The 24,631-nt window shown below is 40.7% G+C and overlaps 1 protein-coding gene across 1 annotated transcript in view; it reads left to right on the forward strand.

Annotated features, from left to right (window-relative positions):
- LOC116986660 overlaps positions 1–24,631 on the forward strand; it is a 175,121-nt gene that overhangs the window by 139,276 nt on the left and 11,214 nt on the right. Inside the window, exons 10-11 of the mRNA XM_033042236.1 lie at positions 4,402–4,528; positions 15,245–15,378. Of these exons, the coding sequence (XP_032898127.1) occupies positions 4,402–4,528; positions 15,245–15,378 (261 nt within the window). The remainder of the gene's footprint in view (positions 1–4,401; positions 4,529–15,244; positions 15,379–24,631) is intronic.

Here is a 24,631-nt window from a genome sequence, read left to right on the forward strand (position 1 = left end):
CCTCTAATAAATGCTTTGAAGGATTCCCATAATAGCGTGGGGGATATATCTGGTGTATCATTTATCTCAAAAAATAGATCCATCTGTTTTTTTAGATATATACTCCCTTGTGGGTCTTTTAAAATTTGCGAGTTAAACCTCCAGAACGATTTATTCATAAACATTCCTTCTAATTTTAAAACAAAAGTTAATGGAGAGTGGTCTGAGATCGCATTGATGTGGTATTTAGGGTTCATAGTATACGGAATTAATTTTGTATCCACTAGAAAATAGTCTATACGTGAGTATGTTTTGTGTACCGTTGAATAAAACGAATAATCCCTTCCCGTCGGGTTTGCAATCCTCCAAACGTCTGCTATATTTGTGTTTTTTATATATGTATGTAAGAGTTCACTGGTTTTAGATTTCATGTTACCTCTTTGTTTTTGCATCGATTTATCTAGATAAGGGTCTAAAACACAATTGAAGTCTCCTCCAATTATAACATTTTGATAATTAAATTCTGCAATTATATTCAAAATGTTATTAAAAAATTGAGGATTATCAAAATTGGGCGCATAAATGTTTACCAGCGTAATTGGCGTAGTATTGATGTCTCCTGTTACTATAAGGTATCTCCCTTCCTTATCTGATATAATATTCTTTGATTTAAATGGTATTCCTTTACGAATAATGATTGCAGTGTCTCTAGATTTGGAAGTGAATGAAGAGTGAAATGTTTGGCCTATCCAGTTCGCCCTCAGTCTCGTCTGATCTTGGTGTTTAAGATGCGTTTCTTGTAGAAACGAAATGTCCGTGTTGTATGATTTCAACTGAGCTAGTATCTTACCCCTTTTAATAGGTTCATTAATACCCCTTATATTCCAACTAAATAGTGTGATTCCTCCCATTTTCTTTTGATTGTCGTCATACATTTTTACCAATTTTAATGACCTTATTTATTGCGGTGCGTCCATACCTCAGGACTCTGGTTATTTGGGGGGCGTTTATATTATAGACTTCTTTGGTAGCTCCCTTCCGCGATTTTCCTTGAAAAAAAACCACATAGATGTGACCTATTGTGATAAAAAAAAAAAATAGAACAAGTAAATTTACAGTGTCTGAGTATTCGACACTGTAGTGAGTGTCCCACTCGTCTGTGGGATTCGACATACCGCTTCCGGTGTAGATGTTATGAAGTTAGCCCCGCTGCCTTTATTACCCTAAACCTAGGGGGTCGATACCATTTCCAAATTAGTTCTATTTCACCCAGTTACACTATATATATATGTTTCATTCCGACTTATCAAATCTAATCATATATTCAATTACCTATATTCCTCACTCTTTATCTATTAACTATTTATAATCGGTTTTAGCTTTGTTAATAGTGAGCTGTTCGCTGAAAGGGTTAACCAGAGTCAGGCTCCTGGAATTATGCCAGGTGCCTGAGTCTCCTCCCCTCCCCACTCAAGCTGCGAAACACATAAGATTAGTGTTGTCAGCATTATATAGCAGGCAACGCATTTTTACAATTTTTACCATTATATACCTCAAGTTAGTTTCCATTACTATTTCTATATTAGTATTGTTAGTTATTAATTATTATTAATTCTCTATATTTTGTGAAACTATGTAAGATCGTAAAGCGACACTTGTCCTTGTAATGTTTTCCCCATTCAGCTCAGCCGATCGTCACTCCCATGTTTATCAGTCTTTCCCCGTTTGAACACAAAGTGTCCTTGAGTTGAATTCCACAATGTCCAAGGGGAGATAATAATGTCTAGACACTTCTCGTGGAAAAGCTGTTGCATTTAATAATTTTTCAAGATTGGTGTTATTTCTCTTTTCTTCTAATATTCTCTTTGAGGGAATAAGCAAGTTAGTTTGTTCATAACGTCCCTTTTCCTACGCTGTGAGTTCTGCCACGATTTCTTGAGCATATTTAAGAGATGCTACCGAATTAGTAAATGTTTTTGAAACTCCCTTGTAAGTAATATGCATCCTGGCCGGATAATACACTCCGCATATGACTTCCTTGACACCGTAAAGAGCTTCTCTTGTCTGTGAGAACATTCTTCTCTTTTGCACAATCTCGTAAGGGTAGTCCCGTAGGAGTTTGATAGAATCATTTCTGTACATCATCTTCTCTCCATGTTTAATTTTTTTCATCAGCTCTTCCACTGTTGAGATATCCCGAAGTTTGATTATGATCTGTCGTGGATAGGCTTGGTCTCCTTGTGATCTTGGTTTAAATCTGGGTAGTCGATGTGCTACTTCAATTACAGGTGACATCTTTAAAGATGACATCAGTACTGCTGCAATGCAAAGTGCATCAAAATATTGTGTTGTTGAAAATGCGATGATTATTATTAACCCACATTGCAAGTTCATCCAGCTAACAGGCCTTAAAGATCAGAGTTTAGTGTTTTTTTCTCCTCCTACACACAATAGGTATTTTTCTCCCTTTTCTTGTGGCAACACAAGCTATTTCAGGCCCTCAATTTATTGTCATACGCACAAGCACCGTGAGGTACATGTACAATGAAAATCTCCCTTGCAGCTGTATCACAGACACACAGACTAAGACAATGCACTAAAACATAAATTACACATAAACATCCAGGTATCATGTCATAGGAGCATAATTAGATCATTCGGCCCATCGAATCTACTCTGCCATTCAATCGTGGCTGATCTATCTTTCCCTCTCAACCCCATTCTCCTACCTTCTCGTGACCTTTGACACCCATACTAATCAAGAGCCTGGCAATCTCCGATGCAAATATACCCAATGACTTGGCTTCCACAACCGTCTGTGGCAATGAATTTCACATATTCGCCATCCTCCCGTTAAATAAATTCCTCCTTATCTCCTTTCTAAAGGTGCTTCCTTTTATTCTGCCAGTGGGAGACAAGTATCTGTGCCTGAGGTACGAGTACAGACTTGAGACACTCACAGCAGGAAAGTCAAGTTTTTTGTACTATGCACAAGTATGGTGTGTGTATACATGTGCAATGAAAATCTTGCTTGCAGCAGCATCACAGGCATGTAGACTCAGATGAGCATATAAAATCATCAATTACACAAATTATACATAAGTTAACATAAAACATTTCAAGGCATTAGTGCAACAACACGATTAGAGAAAACGTCCATGGTAGTGCGAGTGGTTTTCCGTAGTGTTCCATTGTCGAGGTAAGATTAAGGGTCTGCAGATTGGTTCAAGAACCTGATAGTTGTAGGAAAGTAGCTGTTTCTGAGCTGGGTCGATAGTAGCAGTGAGAAGAAGGCATGGCCCAAATGCTGGGGATTCTTGATAATAGATACCGCCTTCTTGAGATAGTGTCTCATGTAGATGGTTTCAGTGGTGGCGAGGGCTGTGCCTGTGATGGACGATGATGAGTCCACCATTTCTACAGCCACTTGTGTACCTATACATTGTAATTGCAGTACCAGGCCATGATGCAACCAGTCAGGATACTTTCTACAGGGCATCTGTGGAAGTCCGTAAGAATATTCGGTGAAATGCCAAATCTCTTTAAGCTGCTACAAAAGTAGAGGCGCTGCTGCACCGTCTTCATGATTATATCTGTGTGCTGGGCTCAGAATAGGTCATGCAAGATGTTAAATGTCCAGGAATTTGAAGCTGCTCGCTCCATACAGATCCATCAATGAAAACAGGCGTATTTGTGGCCCAAATTACCCTTGATTGTGAAGCAAAAGCACATTGTGATAAACAACTCTCAGATTCTCGACAGGAATTCCAGACCTTCCTTTCAAAAATAATTACTTGACTAGTGTCACCCGGTCACAATGGGGTGCCTGGCTTACTGCACAATTGCATGTGTGCTATACAGTTTTCAATGTAACACCTGGGAAGTAATTTGATGGAGAATGCATTCCATGCAATGTTGAGCCTTCTTTTTAATGTCATTTGCAAATTCTGATAAGATGGCCAAATGATTCATTTGTCAGTTTCTTTCCAAACAGATAATTACCCTCGAAAATTATCAAATGAAAATACTAAACTAAGAATATCATATTAAATATGAGTCTGAAGAAGTGTCCTGACATGAAATGTCACGTATCCATCTCCTCCATAAATGCTGCCTTAGCCACTGAGTTCCTCCAGCACTTTGTATCTTGATCAAGGTTTTAGCATCTGCAGTTCCTTGTGTCTTCATATTAAATTATGTTGATGCATTCGGATTCTGGAATGAAATACATATTTACCCTTAGTTTTACAATCTACACTGGAACATATTTTAGAAATTAACATACCCTGTCATTTTAACGAAATAAATGATTAGACATTACTAATAAGTCTCACTGTGCAATAATGAGATCATCAGACTTCACTGAAATGTATATAATTTAATTTTGAGGGTGTTTCTGACATACATTTTATTTTGTTTCAGGTTGAACTCTATGCTGTGATTACAGGCCATGGAAGTGATGAGAATGGCTGTGGAGAGTTCTGTGTCACTTCTCATCATTTTGTAATTAATGGCATATTTAATAATTCAAGGATATTTGATAAAGCTGGTAAGGAACTTGGAAATGTTTGCAATATTCATTTTTCTTAACATATGGTCTGAAACTATACGGTTTGCAAGTAGTTAATGCATCATGTTTGAAAATTACAAGAAAGGATACAGCATCAATCTCTTTCTATTGGGTGAGGACTAGAAATTGATGTTCTGCCAGCAGAGTTAGACTTTGAAACCAGAATAATATCTGAAGCAATAAACAATCTGCTGGAGGAACTGAGTGGACTGAGCAGCATCTGTGAAGGGTGTGGGAGGTGGAGGAATGGAAACGTTTCAGGTCAAAACCTTGTATCAGTACTGAGAGCGGTGATGGTCAATATAAATAGGTGAGGAGGAGTGATGAGGTCTGAGCTAGAGGTGATTGGTGGAGAAGGATGTCAGGCAGTGCGATCCAGTTAAGTCAAGTCAAGTCAAGTTTATTTGTCACATACACATACGAGATGTGCAGTGAAGTGAAAGTGACAATGCTCGCGGACTTTGTGCAAAAAGACAAACAACCAAACAACCAAACAAACTATAAACACAATCATAACACACATAACTTAGAGTTAGATTTAAATTTAGGTTTATTATTGTAACATATACAGAGGTACAGTTAAAAAAATTGTTTTGCATGCTAGCCAGACAGATCAGATATACTATACATAAATACAATCAAATCAAACTTGAATTCAATTGATTGCGCAAAGGGGAAGGTACAGAATTCAGAATATAGTTCTCAGCATTGTAGCACACCAGTTCCATTGACAACGTCAATGTTCACAATGCGGTCAAGGTGATTGGAACAATACTTGGAGCAGCTTTGAACAGTGTTTCGAACAGCTATGGATGAATCTTCAGAAGCCTGACAACATAGGAAAGAAATTGTTCCTGAGCCATGTATCACATTCTTTCAAGCTTTCAAGCCAAATGGGAGCAGGAAGAAGCAGGAATGACTGGGATGGGGCAAGTCTTCGATTATGTTGGCTGTTTTTCTGAGGCAGTGTGAAGTGTAGATGAAGTCAATGGTGGGAAAGCTGTTTTTTGTGATGAACTGGGCTACATCTACAACTTTCTACAATTTCTTGCAGTCTGGGGCAGAGCTATTCCCAAATCAATCTGTGATGCAACCTGACAGTATGCTTTCTTTCAGTCTGAAGAAGGGTTTCGGCCCGAAACGTCGCCTATTTCCTTCACTCCATAGATGCTGCTGCACCCGCTGAGTTTCTCCTGCATTTTTGTGTACCTTCGATCTTCCAGCATCTGCAGTTCCTTCTTGAACACAACAGTATGCTTTCTTTGGTGCTTTTGAATAAGTTTGTAAGAGTCATTCGAGTCATGCCAAATTTCTTCAGTCTCCTCAGGAAATAGATGCGCTGGTGTAGCGCCTTGGCTCTTACATAGAAACATAGAAACATAGAAAATAGGTGCAGGAGTAGGCCATTCGGCCCTTCGAGCCTGCACCGCCATTCAATATGATCATGGCTGATCATCCAACTCAGTATCCTGTACCTGCCTTCTCTCCATACCCCCTGATCCCTTTAGCCACAAGGGCCACATCTAACTCCCTCTTAAATATAGCCAACGTGGCTGGTCCGCAACAGATCGTTGGTAATATTAACATCAGGAAACCTGTAGCTATCCACCATTTCCACTTTGGCACCATTGATGTTGATTGGGGCATATACTCTACCATGCTTGCTATAGTCAAAACCAGCTTCTTCATCTTGCAGACATTGAGGGGAAGGTTACTCCCCTAACACCGTTACTAAGATGTCTATCTCTTTCTTGTTGTCCATCTCCTTCCGGTACTAGGAGAGGGGTTGGTGAAGGTAGAGATAGCTGTTGCAAGGTGACAAGCAGGAATATAAAGTATACCAGGTGCTAGAGTCTGATAGGTTCATTGATTCAATAGTACGTTATTGTCACATGGTGACAAGTACGGAGAAATTATTTTTTGCATACAGTTCAGTGAAATTATAACTATACATAAGCACATCATAGATTCAGTACACATCTAAGAATAGTACACTGAGACAGAATACAAGTGGTGCTAGATTTGGCGACATTTTCAAGTCCAAGATGTCATAAGTGTAGAGTTCTTAACCTGGGCATAAATGCCCATTGTCCTGGCTGCGTTGCCGGGTCAGTCTGGCCAAGCGTAGCCGTTGTTGTGCTCCACTGCTCTGTGCCACTGCAGATCTGCATGCTCAATCTCTTGGAGCGGCGCCCTATCCAGCCGAGCCTCAGGCTGCTGCAGGGCCTCCACCGTTGAAATGCACTGCTCTGTCTCCCACAGCCGGTCCACTTACTGGCTCTTTGTTCCATGCATCTGCTGCCACCATCTTGACTCTCATCACCTCCTCTCCGGCCCAAGGGAAGAGCAGGGCGGGGCTCAGCAGCCTGCCTCTTGGAGGAGGGTTTTTCAGCTCTGCGGTGGGCGAGCCAGGCCTGCTCATAGCGGGCAGGCATGGCACCCCAGTCTGCCAAGATCTGCCACGTGACGCCATGGTTGAGTGAGGGTGATAACTGGGGGAGAGGTGAATGGCAGATGGAACCAGAAGCTGATGGGGGTGAGGGGAGTCCATGGATGCAGAAGCAGTAGGGGGACAAAAATGGGAGATGAGGGGTTGGAGAAGGGTAGGAAAAGGGACAAAAATAGGACTGGAGGAGCATTGGGAGAAGAGGGATGGGATTGCAGCAAGGGGGAGCATTACCTAAAGTTGGAAAATTTTATGTTCATGCCATTGGGTTGTTGACTATCCAAGCGGAATATGAGGTGTTATTTTTAGTTTGCATTGGGTCTCACCTTAGCAGTGGAGAAGGCTGAGGGTGGACAATTCATTGTGGGAGTGGGAAGAGGAATTGAAATGGCATGCCAGTGGGAGTTCAAGATGGCCAATGTGGAAAGAGCGCAGGTACTCTGCATCAACTGCAAAAAACGAGGTTGAAGGATGTGCATGTGAATCATTGCCTCACTTGGAAGAGCTGTTTCGGTCCATGAATGTTGGCGAGGGGGAAGCCACAAGACAAGTGTTGCATCCCTGGGGTTGCAGGGGATAGTGCCAGGGGTCAGGAAAGGGTGGGTAGCAAGTGGAAGGTCTCATCTTGAGAGCAGATGTGGCGGAGAAAGAAACTGGGAGAAATGGGTGGAATCCTTCCCAGGTTAGAAAGAGGAGTAGTCTAGGTAGCTGTGGGAGGGTTTATTGTAAATGTTAGTGGATAGTTTGTCTTCTGAGATGGAGACATACAGATATCCATCTCAGATGGGAGAAGGAATGGAAGTGTCAGATATGGTTCAGAAGAATTTGAGACCAGCTTGGATGAAAGTGGTGATGGTGATAAAATTGATGTATGCAGGACGTGTGCTGGAACCAGCACCAAAGCACTCGTCAATGTATCTGAAATTTGGAATCATTTATTTTCACAATATACTTAAGAGTTTGCACAAATCATGTTCTTTTTTGTTTGGAAACATCAGTAGTCAGTTCATGTATTATAATGGCTTCATGAAATATTAGAGATTCTGATAACATTACTTTACACTATATCATAATCATTAATTAGGCTCCAGAATCTATTATTTTATATGGGGAATTATAAACACTTATGGTGATACATTTGCAATTAATGTGATTTTTTATATGGAACATTTCAGTTACAAAAATCCCTATTTGGAAGATATAAAAAGGATCCTAAAAATAATTGGATATTTTGTATGGCAAAAAATCTTTTTGAGAGTATGATTCATGGCTGGTCATCCAACTCAGTATCCCATATCTGCCTTCTCTCCATACCCCCTGATCCCTTTAGCCACAAGGGCCACATCTAACTCCCTCTTGTCGGTGGGGGCGCTGCAAGCTGGCGCCCTGTCAGCAGCGTGTCCGTTTTTTTCCAACTTTTTTAGTTTTTTTATTATGTTTTAAAGTATGTTTTTTGTGTTTCTTTGTGTGTCTTGTGTGGGGGGTGGGTGAGGGGGAAACCGTCTCGGTCGCCTCCTCCATGGAGAGGCGACTTTTTCCAGGTCGCCTCCCCCATGGCCTAACAACGAGGATCGGGCGGCCTTTCCCTGAGACGCGCACGGGGCTTCAGCGGCGGGCGCAGCGTGGACTCTCGGCGTGGAGCGGGCGAGCCCTCGCTGGGGCTCGCTGGAGGGGAGTGCTCCGTTTCGCTGGCCCGCGGCAGCCGGCAGCCTGAAGCCGCGGTCTGCAGAGTTCCAGCTGGCGCAGCGTCTACAGCCCGGGATCCCTCGTTGGGGACTCGGGAGAAGAAGAAGCTTCCACGGCCGGCCCGCGGCCAACTTCTACCGTGGGCCCGGCATGGACTTATCATCACCCCTGGAGGGGAGCTTCGACCGCCGGCCCTGCAGTCTGCGGTGCTTCTGGCTGCGGCAGGGACTTTAAATCTTCGACCGCCGGCCTGCGGCCTACACTAACCTAAAGCCGCGGTCTCCGGTGGGGAAGAGCCGATCCTGGACTGACTCTGGACTCTGGTCCCGACCACGGGGGGAAATGGAGGAGGACTGGTCAAATTTTGTGCCTTCCACCACAGTGATGAATGCTGTGGTGGATGTTTGTGTTAAATGTTTATTGTGTATTTTGTGTTCTTTATTATTGTACCGCTGCTGACAAATTCATTTCACTTGCACTTTATGTGCAATGTGACGAATAAAACTGATTGTTGTTGTTGTTGTTGTCTTAAATATGGCCAATGAACTGGCCTCAACTACCTTCTGCGGCAGAGAATTCCACAGATTCATCACTCTCTGTGTAAAAAATGATTTTCTCATCTCGGTCCTAAAAGACTTCCCTCGTATCCTTAAACTGTGACCCCTTGTTCTGGACTTCCCCAACATCGGGAATAATCTTCCTGCATCTAGCCTGTCCAACCCCTTAAGAATTTTGTAAGTTTCTATAAGATCCCCCCTCAATCTTCTAAATTCTAGCGAGTACAAGCCAAGTCTATCCAGTCTTTCTTCATATGAAAGTCCTGCCATTCCAGGAATCAGTCTGGTGAACCTTCTCTGTACTCCCTCTATGGCAAGAATGTCTTTCCTCAGATTAGGAGACCAAAACTGTACGCAATACTCCAGGTGTGGTCTCACCAAGACCCTGTACAACTGCAGTAGAACCTCCCTGCTCTTATACTCAAATCCTTTTGCTATGAATGCTAACATACCATTCGCTTTCTTCACTGCCTGCTCCACCTGCACGCCTACTTTCAATGACTGGTGTACCATGACACCCAGGTCTCGTTACATCTCCCCTTTTCCTAATCGGCCACCATTCAGATAATAGCCTACTTTCCTGTTTTTGCATCCTCCTCACAGCTAACACTGCCCCCCAGCTTCGTGTCATCCGCAAACTTGGAGATGTTGCATTCAATTCCCTCATCCAGATCATTAATATATATTGTAAATAGCTGGGGTCCCAGCACTGAGCCTTGCGGTACCCCACTAGTCACTGCCTGCCATTCTGAAAAGGACCCGTTTACTCCTACTCTTTGCTTCCTGTCTGCCAGCCAGTTCTCTATCCACATCAATACTGAACCCCCAATACCATGTGCTTTAAGTTTGCATACTAATCTCTTATGTGGGACCTTGTCAAAAGCCTTCTGAAAGTCCAGATATAACACATCCACTGGTTCTCCCTTATCCACTCTACTAGTTACATCCTCGAAAAATTCTATAAGATTCGTCAGACATGATTTACCTTTCATAAATCCATGCTGACTTTGTCCAATGAATTCACCACTTTCCAAATGTGCTGCTATCCCATCTATCCCATCTTTACTAACTGACTCCAGCATTTTCCCCACTACCGATGTTAGACTAACTGGTCTGTAATTCCCCGTTTTCTCTCTCCCTCCCTTTTTAAAAAGTGGGGTTACATTAGCTACCCTTTAATCCTCAGGAACTACTCCAGAATCTAAAGAGTTTTGAAAAATTATCACTAATGCATCCACTATTTCTGGGGCTACTTCTTTAAGTACTCTGGGATGCAACTTATCTGGCCCTGGGGATTTATCGGCCTTTAATCCATTCAATTTACCTAACACCACTTCCCGGCTAACCTGGATTTCACTCAGATCCTCCATCTCATTTGACCCCCGGTCCCTTGCTATTTCCGGCAGGTTATTTATGTCTTCCTTAGTGAAGACAGAACCAAAGTAGTTATTCAATTGGTCTGCCATGTCCTTGTTCCCCATGATCAATTCGCCTGTTTCTGACTGCAAGGGACCTACATTTGTTTTAACTAACCTTTTTCTCTTCACATATCCATAAAAACTTTTGCAGTTAGTTTTTATGTTCCCTGCCAGTTTTCTTTCATAATCTATTTTCCCTTTCCTAATTTAGCCCTTTGTCCTCCTCTGCTGGACTCTGAATTTCTCCCAGTCCCCTGGTAGGCTGCTTTTTCTGGCTAATTTGTATGCTTCATCTTTTGTTTTGATACTATCCCTGATTTCCCTTGTTATCCATGGATGCACTACCTTCCCTGATTTATTCTTTAGCCAAACTGGGATGAACAATTCAGTATTCAGTATTTACTTTAATGTCATTTTAACTGAGTACTTACATTACTTGTAGTTCGTTCATGCACGTTTCGGGTCGAGACCTTTCTTCAGTCTGAAGAAGGGTCTCGACCCGAAACGTCACCTATTCCTTCGCTCCATAGATGCTGCCTCACCCGCTGAGTTTCTCCAGCATTTTTTATCTACCTGCCATACAACCTGAGGTTTCTCCATTTATCATATGGACCGCTCAAAATGAATGGACTGCTGTTACCAGCTAGATCAACAGCAACAATGAGTGTCGGAAAGAGATCATGAACTTTGTGTCAAGGTGTCAGGACAACAACCGTGGCCTCAGCATCACCAGGTGAAAGAATTATCTGTTGGCCTAAGGAAGCAGGAGGAGTGAACACAACCCTGTCCTCGTCAATGGTGCTGCTGTAAAGATTGTCAACAGCTTCAATTTATTGGCAACTATATCACCAGCAATCTATCCTGGTCCCTTCACACTCCTGTGGTGATTAAGAAAGCGCATAAGTGTATTTACTTTCTTCGGTGACTGAGGAGATTCAGCATATCCACATAGATTCCTTTGAATTTCTACAGAATTCAAGTTCAAGTTCAAGTTCAAGTTCAAGTTAGTTTATTGTCATGTGTCCCTGTATAGGACAATGAAATTCTAGAGCGTATTTTGACAGGATCCATTTCATATGTAACTGCTCTGCTCTTGTTCACCTGAACCTGCAGAGGGTAGTGAATACTACCCAGTCCATCGCAGGCTTGTTACATCTTTCCATCCAGTTCATCTTGACACCCTGCCATTCCCTTTTTTCTCTTCTACCTTATCGGAGAAGATGCAGGAGCTTAAAACCCGACATCCACATTTAAGAACAGCTTCTTTCTCATGGCTATCAGACTCATGAAGCAATCATCTCTTTCACACGATCTTTCCAGACATGCGGCCATGTACTATTATTATTAACTTTACCTCGTACAAACGGGGAACTGCAGATGATGGTTTACACAAAAAGACACAACGTGCTGGAGTAATTCAGTGGGTCAGGCAACATCTCTGGAGAACATGGATAGGTGACTTTCAGTTATTCTATTATTCTTGTATGCAGTCGCACTGAAACCTTTGCACACTTCTGCTCTTTTTGCATTAGTCATTGTATTTATTATGTTTATTGTTTACTGGATGATCTTCATGTGAACTAGGAATTTCATTGTACCCTTTTTTATATGGCAATAAACGAAGTAGATCTGATTTGAAAAGTTCTAGCCTTTTGTTGTTAAACTAAGACTTGTTCACTTGGCTATTGTAGCCACTGTCGAGTCTTTACGTATGGAGGTCCCTCAATTTACTGTTTGAACTAGGGTTACTAATAACAGAGATGTGTCTCATAACTGCTTATGACATTTTAAACAGCTGTTTTATTTCCTCACAAAGCAATAGTTTCTACATTCCACAATTTAAAACATTCAAAGACTTGCAACTGCATAACTACAAAGGTAAAGAATTGTAAGAATTTAATACATGCAAATATAATCAACATCAACAGTATTCTTTTTTCTTTGCTTCCGTTTTTTCCCCCCACTCTGCCTTCTACAATCAGTCTGAGGAAGAGTCCCGACCCAAAACGTCACCTATCCATTTTCTCCAGAGATACTGCCTGACCCACTGAGTTACTCCAGCATCTTGTGTCTATCGATAATATTCTGTTATGTAGAGCAAATTGTACATATAATGACTCAAGGAAAGCATGACAAAGCTTTGAATTAAAAATTCCATCCTTCAGGCACTAGGAAGTAAGTTCATATGCCATAGGAGCAGAATTAGGCCTTTCAGCCCATTGAATGTATTCCACCATTCAAACATAGTTGATCTATCTTTTCCTCTCAAACCTCTTCTCCTGCCACCTCCCCATAACCTTTGACACCCTTACTAATCTTGCCAATCTCCATTTTAAAAATAACCAAAGACTTGGCTTTCACTTTAGACTGACAATGAATTACACAGATTCACCACCCTCTGGCTAAATAAATTCTTCCTTATCTCCTTTCTAAAGGTATCATAAGGAACTGCTGATACTGGTTGGCACTGAAGATAGACACAAAATGCTGGATTAACTCGGCGGGACAGGCAGCATCTCTAGAGAGAAGGAATGGGTGATGTTTTGGGTCGAGTCCTTTCTTCAGACTGAGATTCAAGGGAGAGGGAAACTAGAGTATGGAAGGGTACAAAGAGAATGTAAGGTGTGAAATGGACAGATCAAAGCAGACGATGTACAAGGAAATGTACAAGGGAATGTGACAATGAGGCATACAAACAGTAAAATTAATGGCAGTGATACTAGTCGAAGAACTAGGGTGGGAGAGGGACGGAGAGAGAGGGAAAGCAATGGTTACATGAAGTTAGATAAAACAATATTCATATCACAGGGATGTAAGCTGCCCAAGTGAAATGTGAGGTGCTGTCCTCCAATTTGCATTTGGCCTCACACGACAGTGGAGGAGGCCCAGGTCAGAAAGGTCTGGAATCAGAGGGGGAGTTAAAGTGTTTAGTAACACTCATTCCTTCCCTCTAGAGATGCTGCCTGTCCCATTGTGTTACTCCAGCATTTTGTGTCTGTTTTCCTTTGCAAAGGTAAGTCCTTTAATTCTGAGGCTGTGCTCTCTGGTCCTAGACTCTCCCAGTCGTGGAAACATCCTCTCCACATCCACTCTATCCAGTCCTTTCATTATTCGGTAAGTTTCAATCAGACCCCCCTCATCCCTCTAAACTACAGTAACTACAAGCCCAGAGCTGTAAAACACTCATCAAACAGTAACCCAATCAACCCTGGGATTATTTTTATAAACCCACACAGGACCCTATCCAACGCCAGAGCATCCTCGGATATGTAGCACAATATTACTCACAATACTCCAAATGCAGTCTGACCAGTGCCTTAAAAAGCCTCAGCACGGTATGTGCTGGCAATAACACACAAAATCTCTTGTTCGTTCATATGGAAAAGGCACATTAGTAACTCCAAAAGTTGGCAACAGTGTTATTTCTTAAGATACTTGTACAATGAAATATCAGGATTTTATGATTTTGACTAATGATGATGAATGAGAGACAGATTATATCCATGTCACAATGTTGTAATCTGGAGAAAATCCCAGCATTCCTATGACATTGCTGCTCTTGTTCTTTGTAATTGTCAGAGTTTCTGGGAAGGTAGGTACTGTTGAGATAACGTGGATGATATGCGACGACACATCCTCTTGGTAAAACATATTTATCTCAAAAGATTCTGGAAAGGTTTTGTTTAATAATTGAAGGAGCAGTTGAGCAAGCTAAATAATTTTTAGCTGTTTGCGTCTTTTGGTTCCAAAAAATTAAGCTTCATCTCTGAGGTCGATGTCGTGCATCAACTAAACAACAAAGGGCTGTTTTACAGTGGTACAATTTTTATTGATGTTCTGGGATCTAAAAAGATTTTGAGAAAATGCAAATGTATTTTTACTTTCTCTTGCCTTTTGTTACGGAGACTTGTGTGGAGACTTAATTTGATTTCAAAATTCAATGTATTTTAAAAGGCAAAATTACATTGATGAAAAATGCAACCTGTCTTGTTCATATTAAACTTTCTGTCATGGATGTGTCATTGATGTTGGCATGATTAGTTTTGAATTAAAAAAACCTAAGTGAGATAATCTGAGTTCAATCTTCCATATTTGTACATTATAGTTTGCCTCCTTCCCATGAATGAGTAAGTTAACCTATGATGAGTGTTTGTCAGCAACTATACTCACTAGAGTTTTGAAGAATGAGGGGGGACCTCATTGAAACAAACAGAATAGTGAAAGGCTTGGATATATATGTGGAGAGGATGTCTTCACTAGTGGGAGAGGTCATAGGATTAGAGGTCATAGATCCGAATTAAAGGGTGTTCTGTTCGGAAAGAGATGAGGAGAAAGTTATTTAGTCATGGTGGTGAATCTGTTGAATTATTTGCCACAGACGGCTGTGGAGGCCATGATTTAATGGTGGAGTAGACTTGATGAACCGAATGGCCTAATTCTACTCCTTATGACCGACATTGAAAATATGTATTAGAGCTCCCCTACAGACACTCGTGATGAAATACACACCACATGTAACAAATGTCATTTATAAAGGATATTTTTCACGCAATTAACATAAACTAAACGTTAATTTTATTCTACCTAGGCACTTCTTTGGGTTGCGCTGACAGGGTTTCAGAGGGTGTGGTCCCAAATGAACATGGCACTTGGCTCTATGGCAGAAATGGCTGGTGTGATGGACAAGGTGTGGCACCATGGACAAGAGATGTCACCAAGCAGGTAAAAAATAACTGATCATTTTTCAGTCCAAGAGTATGTTCTATGTGGGACAGATTTGGGTTGGAAAAAATGAACATAATTGCAAATATTCAAAAGAAATGGTTATATTGGAATTAAATACATATTATGCCTTCATGGATTAAAATTAGTTACAGGTGATTGTTGCAGCACTTCTTCAATTGAAAGTTATTCCTGAAGTTCCTTTGCCTATTTATTTCCTGTTTATATAATGGGATGGAATTCTTTTTTGCAGTTATTAAGAAACTTGTGTGCCAGTTACAATTTTCCAGCTCATATTCAATATTGTAAGCGAAAAGATTCTGAATTTTAAGCAGAAAATAAATGATTTGTCTTCATAGAAACATAGAAAATAGGTGCAGGAGTAGGCCATTCAGCCCTTCGAGCCTGCACCGCCATTCAATATGATCATGGCTGATCATCCAACTCAGTATCCCATACCTGCCTTCTCTCCATACCCCCTGATCCCTTTAGCCACAAGGGCCACATCTAACTCCCTCTTAAATATAGCTAATGAACTGGCCCCAACTACCTTCTGTGGCAGATAATTCTAGAGATTCACCACTCTCTGTGTGAAAAATGTTTTTCTCATCTCGGTCCGAAAAGATTTCCCCCTTATCCTTAAACTGTGACCCCTTGTTCTGGACTTCCCCAACATCGGGAACAATCTTCCTGCATCTAGCCTGTCCTACCCCTTAAGAATTTTGTAAGTTTCTATAAGATCCCCCCTCAATCTTCTAAATTCTAACAAGCACAAGCCGAGTCTATCCAGTCTTTCTTCATATGAAAGTCCTGACATCCCAGGAATCAGTCTGGTGAACCTTCTCTGTACTCCCTCTATGGCAAGATTGTCTTTCCTCAGATTAGGAGACCGAAACTGTACACAATACTCCAGGTGTGGTCTCACCAAGACCCTGTACAACTGCAGTAGAATTTCCCTGCTCCTATACTCAAATCTTTTGCTATTAATGCCAACATACCATTCGCTTTCTTCACTGCCTGCTGCACCTGCATGCTTACTTTCAATGACTCGTGTACCATGACACCCAGGTCTCGTTGCATCTCCCCTTTTCCTAATCGGCCACCATTCAGATAATAGTCTACTTTCCTGTTTTTGCCACCAACGTGGATAACCTCACATTTATCCACATTATACTGCATCTGCCATGCATTTGCCCACTCACCCAGCCTACCCAAGTCACCTTGCAGCCTCCTAGCATCCTCCTCACAGCTAACACTGCCCCCCAGCTTCGTGTCATCCGCAAACTTGGAGATGTTGCATTCAATTCCCTCGTCCAAATCATTAATATATATTGTAAATAGCTGGGGTCCCAGCACTGAGCCTTGCGGTACCCCACTAGTCACTGCCTGCCATTGTGAAAAGGACCCGTTTACTCCTACTCTTTGCTTCCTGTCTGCCAGCCAGTTCTCTATCCACATCAATACTGAACCCCCAATACCATGTGCTTTAAGTTTGTATACTAATCTCTTATGTGGGACCTTGTCGAAAGCCTTCTGAAAGTCCAAATATAACACATCCACTGGTTCTCCCTTATCCACTCGACTAGTTACATCCTCGAAAAATTCTATAAGATTCGTCAGACATGATTTACCTTTCATAAATCCATGCTGACTTTGTCCAATGATTTCACCACTTTCCAAATGTGCCGCTATCCCATGTTTAATAACTGACTCTAGCAGTTTCCCCACTACCGATGTTAGACTAATTGGTCTGTAATTCCCCGTTTTCTCTCTCCCTCCCTTTTTAAAAAGTGGGGTTACATTAGCTACCCTCCAATCCTCAGGAACTACTCCAGAATCTAAAGAGTTTTGAAAAATTATCAGTAATGCATCCACTATTTCTGGGGCTACTTCCTTAAGTACTTTGGGATGCAGCCTATCATTGAGCAAAGCACATTGAGATTTAACTTGGGGATTAAAAATAGTAATAGGCTCGCGATAATAAAATTATGGACGATATCGTGATCCACATACTGGCTTCTACGATACATACAAGGAAACTACTTCACTTCGACCTTAATAAGGACAGAATTATCACTATGAATTAAGACAGAGACACAAGAGACTGCTGATGCTAGAATCTAGAATAAAAAAACAAACTGCTGGAAGAACTCAGTGGGTCAGGCAGCATCTATGGAGGGAAATAGACAGATACCATTTTGGATCGGGACTTTTCTTCAACCCAAAACATACTGTCCAATTCCCTCCACAGTAGCTCCTTGACCTGCTGAATTCATCCAGTAGTTTGTTTTTTATTCTATAAATTCAAGACATTTTACACATTTTCCCTCTAAGAAAATAGCCGTGTAGATCATGAATTTTCCTCCACTCAATCACACTCCACTTATGTTCCAGGATATGTTTTACTTTTATTGCTTGTCGATAACTCACATGTCAGAGCAGTTAAAAGGAAAATCACCAAATGATGCTAATGGAAGTATGCCATCCCCTGTAGCTACACATGCAGCAGAAGAGCAGGCCCCAAACCACTTTGGTGGTGGTGATGGATATAAATTCTTACAGCTCCATGTCTATCTAGGCTGTGCGACCAATGTTAACAACATCTCCCAATCTGGAACACATTTCTACATTGTCAAGTTTATGAAGTTTGCCTTTCAGGAGAGAAGTCAGTGCACAAATGTGAACTCACCGGGACTGCAGGCTTCATGCTGGCATAACTATCAGATACCTCCATGTTCCATTTAAGGAGCCGCATGAGGATTTCTCGGTGAATAAAAATACAAATGACTTAACTCTGTTGATGTCCAATGGAGATGTGGCCATAGGCTGATTATCGCAGTCAATGCTCAACACCTTAGGAGCAGCAGTAGGTCCTTTCATCTTGCAACAGTGTGCATTACCATCCATTTCTGAACCAGCATGATTCTACTCCAAAGCATAAACACTGGAGAAGAATGAGAGCCATGTTGCTAGCCCATACTGAATTAAACAAATCATCAATACTGAAGCAATACCTCCAGTGACTGCACTCTTCTGAAGGGCCTTTGCTGTATACTGCAGATTGTGCCCCCGGATTTGTATTTTCTTGTTTTACACTCTAGCAACTATAAATAATGCAGGGTTAGGACTTGTCTGCAACTCGGGAATGTGAAGGGAACTTGGAAGGTTAGTTCGAATGGAATCTAAGGTGAGCTAGCCAATCGGATTCAAAATTGGCGAGGAGAAACATAGAAAAATTGAGAAACATATAGGTGCAGGAGTAGGCCATTCGCCCCTTCCAGCCAACACCGCCATTCAATATGATCATGGCTGATCATCCAAAATCAGTATCCTGTTCCTGCTTTCTCCCCATATCCCTTAATTTTGTTAGCCCTAACAGCTATATCTACCTCTCTCTTGAATACATAGAAAGGGGCTGTGATGGATTATTTTTCATCAGGATGCTGCCGGAACTTGCGGGCTTGAGTTTTAAGGAGATGCTGGATAGGCTGATACTTTTTTTTTGGAGTATAAGAGGCTGACGAGTGACCTTATTGGAGTACACAAAATGGTGAAGGGCATGGATAAAGTGAATGCTCACGGTCTTTTTCCCATGTTTGAAGATTCTAAAACGAGTGGGACACAAAGTGCAGGAGTAACTCAACAGGTCAGGCAGACCTGAAGAAGGGTCTCGATCCAAAACGTCAGTTGTCCATGTTCTCCGGAGATGCTGATTGACCTGCACTCAGCACTTTGCATCCTTTTGTGTATTAACCAACATCGGCAGTTCCTGGTTTCTACACTAAAACTAGAGGGCATGGGCTTACGATGTGAGGGAGAGATTTAAAAGGACCTCGGGTGCAATTTTTTTCACTTAAAGTGGATCCAATTGCGACTTTCATTTGGACAGATATATGGCTAGGAAGAGTTGTGAAGTATATGTGCCAAATGTAGACAAATGGAACTAGCCTAGAATGCCAGCTTGGTCAGCATGGACATGTTGGACCAAAGGCATGTATGACACTGTTACTGATAATTTCGGTAACTGCTTCAGCACAAATACAGACGATGACAGTAAACCACAAGATTGTAGCTAAAGGAGAAATAGTGGATGTGCTATACATAGATTTGCAAGGTTATTGCAGAACATAAAATTAAATTGCACATCATATTGGTGTGAATAGAAGACTAGCTGGTTAACAGGCTGCAGAGAGTGATGGGTCTTTTTCTGGTTTGTGAGATATCAATTATGAAGGGTACAGAAGGAAGATTCAAAAAGAGAGCTTAATTGAATATGCAAATAGAATATAATGTGAAAATAGCCATTTTGATGGGAAAAATGAAAGGGAAACACATTATCTAATTGGCAGAAGAACAAAGTAGTGATGAAGACACGAGAGACTCCAGATGCTGGAATCTTCAGCAAATTATAAGGTACATCGTCAAGCAGCATCTGTGGAGGGAAATATAAATATGATGTTTGTTCAGTCCCATAAGTAATGATGTGTAGGAAGGAACTGCAAATGCTGGTTTATACCGAAGATAGATGCAAAATCCTGGAGTAACTCAGCGGGTCAGGCAGTATCTCTGGAGAAAAGGAATAAATTATGTTTTGAGTCAGATCCCTTCATAAGTCTGAATGATAGGGGGGGGGGAGAAGAGTTGGAGGCGAGAAATGGCCAGAACAAAACAGGGCCAGCAACAGATGACCTCAAGTAGGGCGGGTCCATAATGGCCCATTGTTGGCTGGGGAAGATGTGCTAGTGACAGGGATACAAGGATACGAACAGTGGAACTAATAGGATGACTAGGGTAGGGTAGTGGGGGGGGGGGGGGATTTGGGGGGAAGGAATACAGGTTAAATTAACGTTCATATGGCTGGGTTGTAAACTGCCCAAGTGGAGTATAAGGAGCTGTTCCTCCAATTTTCTCCAAGAAACTCTCTTCCTTAGAATTTATAGAATCAGTCATCAAATATTTTTAATTGAAGGCAGATAGTTTCTTGATAAGAGGGCGTGACTGGGGTTACAATCAGAACAGCCATGGTCTTACTAGATGGTGGCAAGGCCTTAAGGGCCCAATGACCAACCCCTGCTCCTATTTCATATATTAAGATGTATAAATTATCCTATCTTATATATGCCTTTGTCTAATCCTCAAAGGACTAGGTAAGAGCATAGTGTCATTTTAAATCTGCTGCACACAGCCACTGACGACTTTCTGCTTCTGTAATGGCCAGCACTCAGCTCTCCAGCTCGAGATTAAAAATCGTCAACTGCGAGTCACAAGAACACACTGATTTTTGTGATGTTGGATCAGGGTGCACAAAGGCAAGGGGCTACATAATCCAATTTCTTTATACTCACTTTGGTAATAAAAAACATGTTTTATCCAATATTTCTAGAAATATTTATCACTTGTTCCTGTCCTGAAACAATGTAATGATTTGTTAGAAAAATCCCCTTATTGTTCATTTGCCTTCCAGCAACATCGTAGAACAATTGCAATAAAATATAAATTTGACAAGTTTTCACCAAACATACAAACTTAAAAGATGTTATGTTATAGTTCCCTCAAGATTTAAAATGGTCTACTTTTATGACTCAAGTTTCCTCAGTACATATATGTCTGCAAAGTATAGATCCCATTTCGTCCTCACTCCCTTGGTCCTAGTAGGAGCACATCATTATTTCTAAAACAAAAAAATAGCACATTTCTCTGACTTCTTGTGGCTGTGAGAGAGACAGACATTTATTTATACTTTAATGGTTGTATCCCAAAGCCATGTAATTGTTTGCAATTTGTATTTCAATCAAAGTGATGGTTTCAGGATGTGTTCCTTGGAGTCTTGCGTGTTTTAGTCCATTCCCACTGGATTGTAGTACATTACAAAACTATTTTTATGTTCAACACTCACAGGCACTCAGCAAATGTTGTGCTATCTGGTAGAGATAAAGGCAACATATTAAAGAGGGGACAATAGAGTGAACAAATTCATAACAGACGCATTTTGTGAATTTTATTAGATGGAAATTGTTTCTGGATTCAGTGGCCAAATTATTAATATGTGCTCCTGAAAGCTATAGTTCATAAATTTGCTTAAAGCACTAAATATTCCTAATGTTATTCTGAGAGTACAATACACTGTATGTCAATAGCTGATGAAATCATGATGTGTTTAATGTGCCCCCGTTTGATGCAGTATGTAGTATGTGCACAAAATGTATTATCTTGGTTCCTGTGGCCAGCTGTCAGTGCTAATGTCGGTGCTTATGTCAACTAAAATCGGCTGACAATTCATCAAGAAGAGACAATTTCTGAACAGAAATGGAAGCCCTACTGGAATCAGCTTGCCGAGGGCATGCTTGGGCAATAGACAGAGCATATAGCCTTATTTTTGTTATTTGACTTGGGAGACATTGGTGGTTAAGGCAGAGAGAAAAAATGAAGTCCATCCATTGAGAACCAGAGTAACAACTGGACATATTGTGTAGCAGTTGGAGCAGCCAGAAACTGAAAAGAAAAGTAGGAATCAGGCCTCGATGGCCTGGATGCAATGCTGCGGGGAAGAACGATTTCACATCTGTGGTCATGTTCAATACATTCTGCTCCCATGTCCCATTAATTGCTCAAGGAGCAGTGCAAAGGGACATGCAGAGAGTAGCATGGAAAGTGAGGTTTCAACCTAGTAAAGCTACACCTCACCACCATAAATATAATAAACAGAAACATCTCCAATATAAAGAGCACAGCTAACAGATGTGATCAAAGCTTTGCAGTTCTGCAATATATAGTTGTACATAGTGAAAACATTCAGCACATCATGCAGAATTTTTGGAGACAGAGAGTTAACATCTTAGATTGATGAACACTAACATCAAAGATCTCTGGTAAAGCTAACGTCAAAGGGCATCAAGGAGTAAATATTCCAATGTTTAGAGTCTACCTTGCAGAGAGAAAGATGGTTGTGCTTGTCGGAAGTCAATCAGCCCAGCCTCAAGGCATCAAAGGGGGAACTGCTCAGGCCAGAATTTTAGGTTCAACCATCTTCAAGTACTTCATCAATGGGAGTCATCATCAGAAGTGAGGCTTCTCACTAATTTATGTATTTATTTTTCTGGATCTTGGCATATTGGCAAGACTAGCTATTATTACCCTGGAGAAGGCATGGCGGCCTGCCTTCATAGACTGCCACAGTCCTCTGATGAAGAGAGAAACTTGCTCTGTGCTGTTGCGTAGAGTTTCAGGCATTTAGAACCAGCAACGATGAATGAGGGTGACATATTTCCAAATTAGGATGGTGTGCAATTCGGAGACTTGCAGTTGATAGAAATCCCTTGTGCCTGTTGCCTTTGTATTTCTTTGGTTGAGGTTGTGGGAGATGTAGAAGCAGCCTCAGCAAAAAAAATTGGATTGTAGTTAGTGAGTTAGAAATATGCAGGTGAAATATATTTTCCTATATTATGTGAATGCTTGTGAAGCATACCTTACAAACACACGATCTACAGTGGTTAATGTTGTAGAGATCGTGTTATCCATGCATTGAATACCCCTGCATTGCAGGATACAAATGTTTCCTCCACATTAACCTTATAATTTTGTATCAACTTTGAGATTTAACTGGATCTTTTCATTGTTTTAAAATCAGATTGCCCTTTAAGTGGGGGAAAAGGAATGATTTTGTTCCCTAATCCCATTCATATTATATAAATATGTAATATCTTAATCAATGTTTCTGTGGTTCTTCACAACTTTTTTTTTCACTGTTCTTTGACCATCTGCCAAGTACTAGATCAAGTATGGATCTTAGTGTCCTTTGAATGGAAATGTAACAGTTTTGAAAATCAAACTATCTATGTACACCTCACACAATATGAAGTCTGCATTTAAGAGAACGAAGGAACTTGCACTATGTTAAATCTTGTTCCAACTGCAGTACACGTATCTAAAAGCATAGAATAAATATTCTGTTATCTTCCTGCTCGGTTTAAAAGTTAATAAAGATTTTATTCAACAGCTCTTTAGGTTTGCATTGCATTATCAATTTTATTTTTATCAAAAGCTATTAGTAAAATATGCCATTGTAATATTAGAATCTCAGTGCAATTTAGAAAAAAAAATGTATCTTGTATTGGTTGATTGATAAATTGTATTTTAAAATCCCTGCTGGAATCAATTCTGTTAGTGCATATGTGCATTATGTATGGTGTTAGGGCACAGCATTGGATCTTGTTAGATGTTTATAAATTGATTAGCTACTCTGTAATAAGGAGAAATAGCTGGATATGTATTGAGGGTCAAAGTGATGTCAAGTACTTGAAAGCATTCTTGTAATGCAGGGATTTCAATTTAAGTTCCTACTACGTGCATTAGAGTAACTATCCTGTAATGGTTGCTGGCTTATGGTGTCACATGTTAGCTTTCCACAGGGAAAAGATGGAATTTAAATCACTCTTGGTAGTAGTTAAGGATACAATGAATAGAAATATAGAGAAATGAACAAAAGGATTTGGCTACATATGCTCAAGTTATGAAGACTGTTAGTATTGTTCAGATTTGAAATGATCATGGCTATTGTGAGTTAAAATTAAATCAGGAACACAGTTATTAAAATCGATGTAAAATATCTTTGTATTGTGATAGATTAAGAATAGCCTTGAATTGATTTAAACATACTAGCCATGTATTGTAATTTATTTGATGTAACAATTAATTTATTTCTGTTCTGTGATGCTTGAAATATATTGGACTGAATCTTGAGGGTAAGTGCTGATAGCTCCAGGACAACATCCAGCAGTACTGGAAATGCAAGCAATTGGTACTTGGATGTGCAGGTATCTAGATGCAGAAGTTGAAAATTTGACAGATTTCTGCAGATGAACCAGATAATTTCCTCCACTGCTGGCGTTGGCAGACAATTCAGCAGTGAAGCACAAACCTGCTGAGATTCCTTCACAATTGAAGGGAATCAGCTCATCCATTCTGCTCCAGACTAAGATTCCCATGTTCATTCATTGGAGCAGAGATTTTGCAATTATAACAATGAAAAGTAAGAAGTTAAACAATTATTGTTTTGTTTACTTTATTGTTATTAGTTCTGAATATCATGAAAATTCTAAAACCACCCGCAATTGAGATGACAAAGATTTTGACAACTTTCATGGTGCAAGCTTTTGTGGTCATGTCAAATGATTAGATTACATTGCACTAGCCCATGGCACCATGCAATGGGCCCTGATCAGTGTATTTGTAGTTTTTCTGTATGCTAACTGAG

This window comes from Amblyraja radiata, chromosome 2 (genome assembly GCF_010909765.2).
Source record: "Amblyraja radiata isolate CabotCenter1 chromosome 2, sAmbRad1.1.pri, whole genome shotgun sequence".
Lineage (NCBI taxonomy): Eukaryota > Metazoa > Chordata > Chondrichthyes > Rajiformes > Rajidae > Amblyraja > Amblyraja radiata.